We start from the raw sequence: 10,536 nt of genomic DNA on the forward strand, positions 1-10,536 counted from the left end.
AGGCTTGTGAGGAATCCAGAGAGAGAACTAGATGGTTTCCCAGACCCGGCCCAGCCCTAATGAGGGGCCATCAGTGCCTACAGCCACAGACACAGCCATCTTCAGACTTAAAGCATCTCTGGCAGCAGCCCTTGTGGGGCCAGGAAGAGTAGCTCTCTGTGGCACCCAAGGAAGACTGACCTCTGCAAGGCCCCCTTGGGCTCTAGGTGGGTGGTGAGGTAGAGGAGAAGCAAGTGGGAAGGGTCTGAAGGAAAACCTATCCTGGTTAAAAAAGGTCATTGGCCTGAGTAGGGACACAAATTTACAAAAGCAGATTCTTTAGGAACTTCTTTAGGCACAAGCAGCTTCCAGGCTCGGGGAAGGACATCAGTGTGTCATTGGAGAGCACAAATAAGTCTACAGAGGCCCACAGGCATACAGTGTGCCATTCCCCAGAGCAAGCTTGGAAGACGTGAAAACATGTCTATAGGTCCCCAGTAACTCTAGTAGGTCTGGCTAAGACAAGAAGAGAATGCCACCCAGTAAGCAAGAGTGCAGCCAACCCTGCAGAAGAAAGGGAAAGGGTGGATAACATGCACTGGATACAGTGGGCGCCAACAGGTGTGCCAACATGGAAGCAGAGTAACAGCCCACAAAGTTCCCCAGGTCCTAACCCCTGGAACTGTGAATATATTAGTCTATATGGCAAAGGACCATTAAGGCTGCAGATGGAATTAAGGTTGCTAATCAGCTAACTTTAACCCTGGATTATTCAGGTAGGCCCAATGGAATCACAAGGGTTTTTGGAAGAGGGAGGCAGAAGAATCAGAGGTGCAGAGGGAGCTGTGATGACAGAAGCAAAATCAGAGTGATGGGCCATGAGAAGAACCGCACCCACTATTGCTGGTGTGAAGATGGAGAAAGGGGGCCAGGAGCTGAGGAAGGCAGGCAGCCTCTGGAAGCTGAAAAGTTGAGGAAACAGAGCCTCTCCAAGAGCCCCCAGATGGAATCAGCACAGCTGACACCTTGATTTTAGTCCAGTGAGACCCATGTCCTTCTGACTTGCAGAACTGTAAGATGGTAAATTTATGTTTTTAACCAAGTAAAACTTTTGTGACAAAATTTGTTTCAATGCTAAGAGAAAACTAGCACAGCCGAGTGAATGGGAATGATGGCAGTGGGCCTACAGGCATCTTTAATGGCACTAACATCACACTCAGGGAGACCCTGACAGTATTTCCCAGGCAGGGACCAATAAAGCCACACCCAGAGAGAATGGTGAGTCCACCTCAGGGGTGCAAGGATACGGCCGCCACAGGACCTATAATTCTAAAGGGAAGCCAAGGAAAATGCTAGGGGCATCAAAGCTCAGGGAGAAATACCATCTAGCAGAATGCCTCTGTACCAGCACGGTGTGTGAGGGCTGGGTGAAACCTAGGAGCGACCAACACAAAACAACCAAGACCATCAGAGGGCCATCAACAAGCTCACTAAGTTTATCTTCATTTTGTTTCATTGTTTCATTGTTTTATTCTGTGAACACTAAGCTATACTTTGGTGGATTTTTACCTTGTCTTCCTAAAACACTTGTGCTTAAAAGGAATATTTCTTCACATATATTCCTTTATTCATCCTCTTCCCTAAATTGTCGTCTTTCCACTCTATGACACATATCTCTACAGGATAACCCATAACTTGAGTTTTTCACTTATACTACAAGATAATACTGTGAACAGAGAAGACTAGTATTCAGCCAGTTGTTTTATTCATTTATGCATTTATATAATCTTCTTGAGCACTTTAAAAAAATATAAATTTTTTTATTTAACAAATTAACATCTCTTCTACTATCTAGAAGACAAATTTTGACACTTTGTTAATATGAACTTTGCCAACTAAATCTAAGATATAACATTTTCAAGACTTAAATATAATTTCTGTTATTATTTGCTAACTTTAAATCTTCATCAAGTGTATATTTTATCAAGTGTGATCCATTTTTTTACATAAACACATAAAGACTGACCAACCAGCTTAAAAGTTAGTTTGTAAGGAGCTTATACACAAAATTGGCCTGAAGAAATTGTAGGTATAAATCACAGGATCAAAACTCAAAGTTATTTTCTTCAGTAATACTTAAGCATATCTCAGCATAAATGATTCCATTTTTAAAAAATAAGTTGTTTTAAACAAACAAGCAAGCAAAATATAATCGAAGACATTGAAATTGGGAACAAGCTGACAGTGACCAGAGGGGAGAGGGGAGGAGATAATGGGAGAAGAGGGTGAAGGGTTTACAGGAACAACTATAAAGGACACGTGGACAATAACTAGGGGGGTGGAAACAGGGGAGGGAGGGAGAGAAGACTGGGGTGGTGGGGAGGGGTGGGGGGAAAAGGCAGAAAACTGTACTTGAACAACAATAAAAATCAAAAGTTTTTTAAAAATAAGTTGTTTTGAATATTGAAAAATACATGCAGCTGCTAAAAGTAATGTTTACAAATAGTTCACAGTGATTTCAGAAAAAGTCAACGTTATGTTAAGTGGAAAAAGGAAGACATACAACTGAACAGGAGCTCTCAGCATTCATAAAATATGGTGGAGAAACAAACTAGAAGGAAATAACAAAGGTAGAATTCAGAATGATTTTGTCCTGTTTCTTTTTTTACTTTAAGAGAACTTTATTTTATTTTAAAACAAAACATTTTTTCAGTCTGAAAGAAGTTATTTACAGTTTGTATCATTTTAATTATGAGTCTGACAGAGTCCCCTGCTGAGAATCAAGTAAGACCTGGAAGTAAGGAAGTTTTGGGTGAACTGCAAGGTTATAAATCTAATTTCTCCCAAATATAAATTGTCCTGTCTCTTCCCTGTACATTCCACATTTTACAGAATGAACATGCATTGCCCTTTCTCTTTTTACATTTTTTAAATTAACACATGCTTATTGTAGCAATGCATTTCTTTTGTAATCAGGGGTGAGGGAGCTAAATAAAAAGCCGATAATATTGTAGAAAGGTCAGTGACGGTCTGCTCTCAAGAAATTCACTAGCTTAAGAAATGATGCAGCTGAAAACATCAACAGCCTCAAGAGAAGCTGAGATGAATTCACAGCTGGATCAAGGAAAGGAGAGGGATTTAGTGTTTACTGAACACCTAACACAGGCCTTCCATAGCAATGTATACACATCTCATTCATTTAATCTTCATAATAATCCTATAAGGAAGGTACTATGATTGTTTCCTTTTAACATATAGCAACAGAAGCTCAGGGCAGGGCCCGGACTCCCCCAGAGTCACATTGCAAGTGAGGCAGAGAGGATTTGAAAACAGTCCCTTTATGGTGCTATAACAGGAGGGAATGACCAGATCGCTGGGGAGTGGGGGAGACTCCAATCCAAGGGAACCCTGATCCAGCACAGAGGCTGCACTCCCCCTGGAGAAGGGAAGAAGGGCAGGGAGAAATGCCAAGGCAGCAGATTAAAACGGCAGCAGCAGGAGGAGGCTGTTCGAAGAACTGTAAACAACCCAGTGTGCATGGCCCTGGCAGCCGAGCTCATGACCCACCCAGGGGGAGCTTATACTGAGGCTGCACAGGCAGAAAAAGTCAAAACACCTGTGTAGGGTAGAGGTCAGCAAGCCACAGCAGAGGCCAGAGCCCCACCCCAGGCCGAGACACTGCGCACTAGCGGGTGGCTCTGAACGCTGCCCCTTGTGGAACATGGTGGCCAGAAGAGGGGCAAAGACAAACGTGGCGTACATTAATTAGTACACACTGGTCGAAAAGCTGGACACTCCCACAGCGCGTGGGATTTGGGGAGGGTACTTGAAAACGGAACATATGCAGAATCCTATTCTTTTGTTTGCCTCCCATCCTCAGTTGGAGTGCGCTTAGGGCTTAGGCCTTGCATAGTCAGAAGCCAGGTCACAGAGTCAGAGTCCCAGGTTGGCACATGCCTCAACAGCACCAGCCCTTGGGCTCACCCTGAGAGCAGCACACAGAGGCATGAGCTGGGAACGTTCCTCAGCCCCAGGGGCACAGGCAGCCTTGGTCACCAAGGCCCCATGGATGCAGCTTCCTCTGAAGAGCCATCTGGAGTGATCTGGAAGCGCACCCCAGACCTCAGCAGAGAGAGCTGAGGCAAGGTGATGGTGACACTAGAACCCACATGTGCACCAGAAAGACAGAAAGCCTGAGGATGGAGACCCATTCGTGTAGCTGTCATGAGCTCCAAAAGGACAGATAAGGTGGGGCGAGGTGGCTAGACTCTGACTCTGGCCCTGGGGGTGGCTGGTCTTCTGTGCTTTGTGGATGAGCTTGGCTCAGAACAGGAATGCTCTAAGCCCCCTCAAACTGCATACCCTGTTAACAAAAACCTCTTGCCTTTCCCACAAATCTTCATGTTATTCTTGCACATGGTGGCAAGCAGCTGGACTCCGGTTACAATGCTGTCTCTTTGACCAAAACAGGGACAGAATCAGCTCAATCCCCAATCCACAGGGGATCACTGGGAGCTTCTCCAATCCATGATGGAGATTAAAACCAAGTCTGTCTTTGCCCCCTTCATCTTTGGCCTCTCCCCCACCCCCAAAAGTCATTTCTTTTCCCACCCAAACTGTGTCTACCATCCATGTCCTATTGCAATGAACATCCAGGCCCAAGAAAGGTAAGATATCCATCAGGCAGGGCCAAGCCACAGATGGACAGCACCCCACAGAGCAGAGAAGGAAGGACTCCAAGCAAGTTGAGTGCCCACCCAGCCAAGCCCCAGGCTAAGGAAAAGGAGCCTCTGAGCACTGCTCTGCACTCCCTGAGGCCCTGGAGGGGCTGGTTCCTCCCATCCCTCATAGACATCCAAGGTTCTACATAAGAACATGGGATAACACTGGATTTCTGCCCACACAGCTCATAAGTTGAAAGCACATACCACCTTTAACCAGCACACACTCCCTGGGCTGCAGGCAGCTCAGCAATATCTGGTCAGTACCCCTCTACCTGGACAACTGTCAGCCATCAGAATCCAACTGCCTAGGACACATGTTCACACACACTCACTCTCACACCATGTGAGACTGTGTCAGCCTGGGAACCTTGGAGCCTGAGATATTTTTCAGTTACACAAGTAGAGAAACTAAGACCTAGAAAAGAAGGTTTCCATCAAAAAAAGTCCCTGGGTAGAGTCTGTGTCTCCAGGAAAAAGTTGCATTGGGGTTTGAAGGTTGAATGGCCCATAGCTATTTTTGTTGGGCTTGCAATACGTTGGTAAATTATTTAATTAGTCAACAGTAGTTAAAAATCTAATTTTACATTAAAGCCCAGATTTGGGACTCCTGTTTTAAAAAACTGAGCACATCTACAACACAGGATTTTCTTTCCCAGATGGCAAAACTGGCTAGGGCTGTGGAACACAGGCAGGGTCCCGTCACACTGTGAGCTCTTGGGTGCAGGAAATGTATGCTTCCCTCCCCTGTCCTCAGCTCCCCAGCACACAGAATGAATGTCCACAGGGACAAGCATGTGGGAACAGTACCAAAGGAGCAGGATGCTCTTTGAAAATTGTGGCATGTAACTGAACAAGCTTCTGTCACCCAGATCCCCACTCCAGTTAGTCATTCCTACCTAATGAGGCCCATCATCACCTGGCTGGAGCCCACTTTCATGAGGGCTCACAAAAGAAATGCAGGGGTGGGCAATGTGGGAGCAGGGACTGCTGGCGGGACCACACACCAAGGACAGAGATTCCTCCCCCAGGACTCCAGTGGATGTCTGACCATGGGTACTGCCAAGGCCAGGTAGTGGCGGTTCTCATGATGGGCAACAGCAACCTCACCCCACTCACTACAACCCCCAAAGCACACTCGGAATTCTTGGTTGATATAACTACCTTAAGACCTTAAGGTAGTTATATATAACTACCTTAAGACTTGGACCTTCAGGCCCCAGAGCTGGGCCTTCTCCCTCTATTACACCTAAGAATAGGAGACTCCCAAAAGACCTATTTCCAACACAAAGTTCTCCCTAGCATGAGCTCCAACCTTCTGGACCCAGAGGAGAGCGTTCACTGAGTCACCCTGTCTTTGCAGGTACCCAAGAAACCCGCAGCCAACCTATAACCCTTGGCAGCAGGAAGAGTCTGGGCTCAGCAGGCTGGGGGAGGGAGGGCCAGCCAGGAGCCCCCACCAACTTACCTCCTCCTCACACCCACAGTCCTGCCAGCATCTCCTGGGAAAAATCCCCACATTCTGTGCCACCAGCTGTGCCCTTTATCCTCAGCACTCCTGGCCTCAAAGTCTAGTTCACAGATAAGAGGAGGAAAGCAAAGGAAAGGACAGGGACCTAGGCTGGGCAGACGTCAGGGGTGAAGAGAGCCTCAAGCCCTAACCAGGAAGTGAGTGGTGTGGGGGAGGAACCCAGGTTCCAGAGCCAGCCTAGAGCCAGGTAAAAGAGAAAGAAGGGAATGAGAAGAGGGATAGCAAACACCGCTCTCTCCACCCTGTCCAGTGCCCTGTCCACTTGTTGTCCCTGCCCCAAGGCCTGATCTGAGGCAGAGGTTGTGGCCCAGAGCGGCCCAGGCACAGGCCAGGATTTACCTGCACCTAGGCCTGGACCAACTCCACTCCTTTCCTGGTCAAACAGCGCCTACCTCAGGCCCAGGCGCCTGCGCCTCCGCCCGCAGCGGTCACAGCGAAAGCAGAGAAATCGGCTCCTCAAAACTAGGCAGAGGTGCACTGCCCCGAGAAATGAGGAGCCAAAGCACTGAGCGGGCGAAGCACGCGAAATGCGGCGCACTGGGCTCTGTTCCGGAGAGGCAAGACTGCAGGTTCGGCCTCCAAGCGCTCCTCGGTTGGCAGTGAGGAAGACACCAGACACCAGCGCCTCGAGGTCAGGGGAGGTGCACAGACGCAGACACGCCCAGCCACAAACACTCAAGAAGCAAACGCTGCCCTGAGCTACTCACTCCTGCACGGCCAGCACAGTGCGCACACACGCGCCAACCCAGCTGGAAAGGAGGCTCACGAACCCACGACACGCTCCGCGCTCGCAAGCTCCCCTCCCCGGCCTCACTGCGCAGAGCACTACCGGCGTCGCTGCTTTGGGGAGGCGCAGAGAGCGAGCACTGTGGCTGTCACCCGGCTACCCAAGCACAAACGAGGCTCCGCAAGGCCAAGCCCGTCGAAAGCCCGCGGGTCTCCTCTGCTCCGCAGCCTAGAAGGCCGCGGCCCATTTAACCCTGGGCACCGTGGCCACTCACCTTCTTGTACGGCCTGAAACGGGTTGTTGGCCTCGATGACCTTGATGGAGTAGGTGATCTTCTCGCTCTGCAGGATATCATCGTTGAGACTCAGGTCGGATACGGCCAGCTGGAATACCCTATCGTCCTTGGCCGCGTTCTCCTCGAAGATGGCACCTGGAGGAAAGGAGGGGTCAAGATCCGCCGGGAAAGCTCTCCCTCCCCACCCCACCCCACCCCCACTCCTGCCTTGGTCATGGGGCTGGCAAGACTTCTGGTTGCCAGGTGTTGGGAGTTCTGGACTGGCGTTTCAGAATAGTTAAAGGCTTTTCTAAGTCAACCAACACAGGATGCCCCCCCCACACACACAGCACACATGTGCACACAGTTGACATGAATTACACATGCACATCGCACATGCTGCCACCAGTTCACCAGTGTCGCAAACCAAGCCCCCTCATGATCCAGCCATGCCCCACACAACCGACTGAGCAGAGCTGGAGTGACCTCAGGTAGCACACACATGCCCTGACATCCCAGGAGCCAGGAAGATCCCCTGCCCCAAACCCAAAAGGGAATGACGACTTCCTTCTGTCCTGCACATTGCCCTGTGTGTGGAGCTTAGCAGGCAGGTCTGGGGTGGCTTTCTTGCTCAGGGGCTTCTTTACTCAGGGGCCTTGAATAACCAGCATTTCAGTGCCAACCTGGCTCCTGGGCAACACTGCCCAGCCCGGCCCATGGACTCCAAATTCTGCTCCCCATCTCTCCCCGCTTCTTCTTCCTGATTGAACATTGTGTGGAGGGGAATGTCCCCTAGACCCCTTGCCTTCTGACCCAGCAGGGCCGAGAAGTCCAAAAAGAGCTGATCTTGAAAGGGCGTTCTAGAATTGCCAGAAGCTCTTCGAGGGCGGCCTCTGGCTGGCCTTTTTCACGCTTAGCACCGCCTTGGCCCACTCTAAGCTTCTGACTGGCCAGGCCTGGCCTTGCAGCCTGGGCAACTCCAAAGTGCCCATTGCCCCATAGATAGGCCCAATGATCCTCCCGGAGCTGGAGGCGGAGGGAGGCCCCCAGTTCCAGGATGCACCGGGAGCGGCAATTCTGACCCCGACCCAAGCGCCCACATACCCAAACCCATCCCAACCCCCGCGGGAAGCTGTTTGATCCCCGGCCCCAGGAGAAGGGAGGGGTGCGATGCAGCCCACCAAACCCAAGCCTAGGTCCCTCACAACCCCTCTCCACCCCAAGCTCTCCTCCCTCGCCCCGCCTGTCCCACCATTCGGGCCTCCTCTCACACCTCCGAATCCCCAGTTTCTCCGTGCTCGCTGGTCTTCCCCAACTTCTGGAAAAGCGCCTGCAGAGGGGCTCACCCAAATCAACCGCCCTCGACCCCCCAATCCAGCCCAACTTCCTAGGATTATTCTCCTGCTGCTACCAAATCCCACACATTTCCCCTCCGTCCTACCCCTCCTCCTCTCCACTCTCTCATCTTCTCTACCGGTTCTCTCCCTCCATCCATCTCTTCCCGCTCAGCGCACACACACTTCCTCACCGCCACCAACACCGCCACCGCCGCCGCCCACACTCTTCTTCCCTCGGCTCGCACAAACCGGACCGCCTGCTGGTCCCCAAGACTTGAACCTCAGGAAACTCTCGGACTGTCCAGGATTGGGCTGCAGTCGCCACAACCAGATACACACACACCCACGCATACACGGAGAGATACACTGACACACACGGGAGAAACAGACAAACACTGGGTCCACTCAAACAAGGCTGACTGACAGTCGCGTATTCACCAACACAGGCTCAGATAGCCCCACACACCCCAACGCCCTCTCGCAGACATACCAACACGGTGCCAGGCGCACACACAGCGGCCCAAGCTGACAGCACCCACCCACCCACAACACACGGTTCCGGCTGGGCCTCTCTTGATTCTGCCCTGCCAACTTGGCGAGATCCCGGGCCGCGTCCGTCCCCTGCTCCCCACCGATCTGAGCTGCGCCGAAGGGCTGGCTGGAGCCCGCCGACGGCTCCTCCAGGGGTGCGGGCCTGGGCGAGTGTCCAGCACCGGGTTCCCCGCAGCCGCGGCCCTGAGAGTCGGCAGAGGCCGAGGGGCCCCGCTCAGGGATTGGAGCCAGGGGGAGCAGCGAGGGGCCCACGGGAGCACGGCGCGGCCCGTGCACAGCTCCTCCGCGGGGCAGCGCGGCCCTTCGATGGAGCACAGCCCTCGGAGCCCCTCGGACCCAGGAACCGCCAAGTTTGGATGCCGCACACCTCCTGTGCTGCTGAGGCCCCCGCCCAGCCTATGCCCAGCCGCCTGCAGTTCTCACCAATGTGGATGATGGAGTCGGCCCGCACCGACACGCACTGGCATATCCAGGGGAGAAGCCACAGCGTCAGCGCTTCCATGTCCCCCAGGCGCGCGGCTCATCCGCCCGGGCCCGGGGTGAGGCCGAGGGCAGCGCGGAGCGGGGAGGCGCCCGTCCGGGTGCAGTCCCGGGCCGGTCCCCGGGAGAGCCGAACCCGCCCGTGCGTCGTCCCCGCGCGCCCGCCCCTGCTCCCGGCGCCCCCCCCACCCCTGCTAGCCCAGCCCAGCGCGGTTGGGCTCCCGCTCCGGCTCCGGTGGCGGCTGCGGCGGCGGTGGCAGCCCGAGCCCAGGCCGGCGCGGCGGGGGCGGCCGGCGGTAGCGGCGGCGGTGGCGTTTCCCGCGGCTCGGGCGGCTTCGGAGGCGGCGGAGGCGGCGGCGGCGGCCGGGCGGGCGCGGCGGCTCCGGGTTCGCCGTGTGTCTGAGCCCCGGCCAGGAGCGAACTGCGGAGGACGCCCCCCTCCCCTCCCCCTCCCCTCCCCCTCGGCTCCGCTCCCCCTCCCCTCCCCGCCCGCCCCCCGCCCCCCCGCCCTCCTCTCGACCACGTGACTGCGGAGCCTCAGCCTCGACTGCGCCGCTCCCCCCCCCCACCCCGCTCCGGCTCGGCGGGGGCGCGGGCTGCTCGGCGCTCCCGGCCGGGGGGACAGTCGAAGGCCGGCGCTGCGGCGGAGGTCAGCCGAGTCTTAGACGCGCGGAGACTTTGTGGCCCTGGGCCTCGCGCCCCCCTCCCACTTTCGCCAGGGGCAGAAGAATAGGGAAGGGTCGGCCACCGACTGCCCTCGGAGGGTCCCGCAGCGCCTGGCGCCCGCCGACCTCGGCCGCGGAGCGTCTCCGGCCGCCCCAGGCCTGAGGCGTAGAGTCCCTCGCGGGGCCCACCGGGAGACAGGGCGGGGCGCTGAGACGGGCACCGGAATATGAGGGGAACCACAGCGGACCGGCCGCGGCTGAGCTTCACCC

At 54.1% G+C, this 10,536-nt stretch overlaps 1 protein-coding gene across 4 annotated transcripts in view; it reads right to left on the reverse strand.

Moving 5' to 3' along the window:
• The window catches only part of GRID1 (glutamate ionotropic receptor delta type subunit 1), a 725,082-nt gene extending 715,332 nt beyond the window's left edge, over window positions 1-9,750 (reverse strand). For all 4 annotated transcript variants that reach the window (XM_053923340.1, XM_024561244.3, XM_053923339.1 and 1 more), the window contains exons 1-2: window positions 9,545-9,750; window positions 7,233-7,388 (exon numbers count right to left, since the gene is read on the reverse strand). In XM_053923340.1, coding sequence (XP_053779315.1) covers window positions 7,233-7,388; window positions 9,545-9,623 — 235 coding nt within the window. In that variant the 5' untranslated portion in view covers window positions 9,624-9,750. The remainder of the gene's footprint in view (window positions 1-7,232; window positions 7,389-9,544) is intronic.
• Window positions 9,751-10,536: the final 786 nt, after the last annotated feature.

The sequence above is a fragment of the Desmodus rotundus genome, chromosome 4 (genome assembly GCF_022682495.2).
Source record: "Desmodus rotundus isolate HL8 chromosome 4, HLdesRot8A.1, whole genome shotgun sequence".
NCBI classification, from domain to species: Eukaryota; Metazoa; Chordata; class Mammalia; order Chiroptera; family Phyllostomidae; genus Desmodus; species Desmodus rotundus.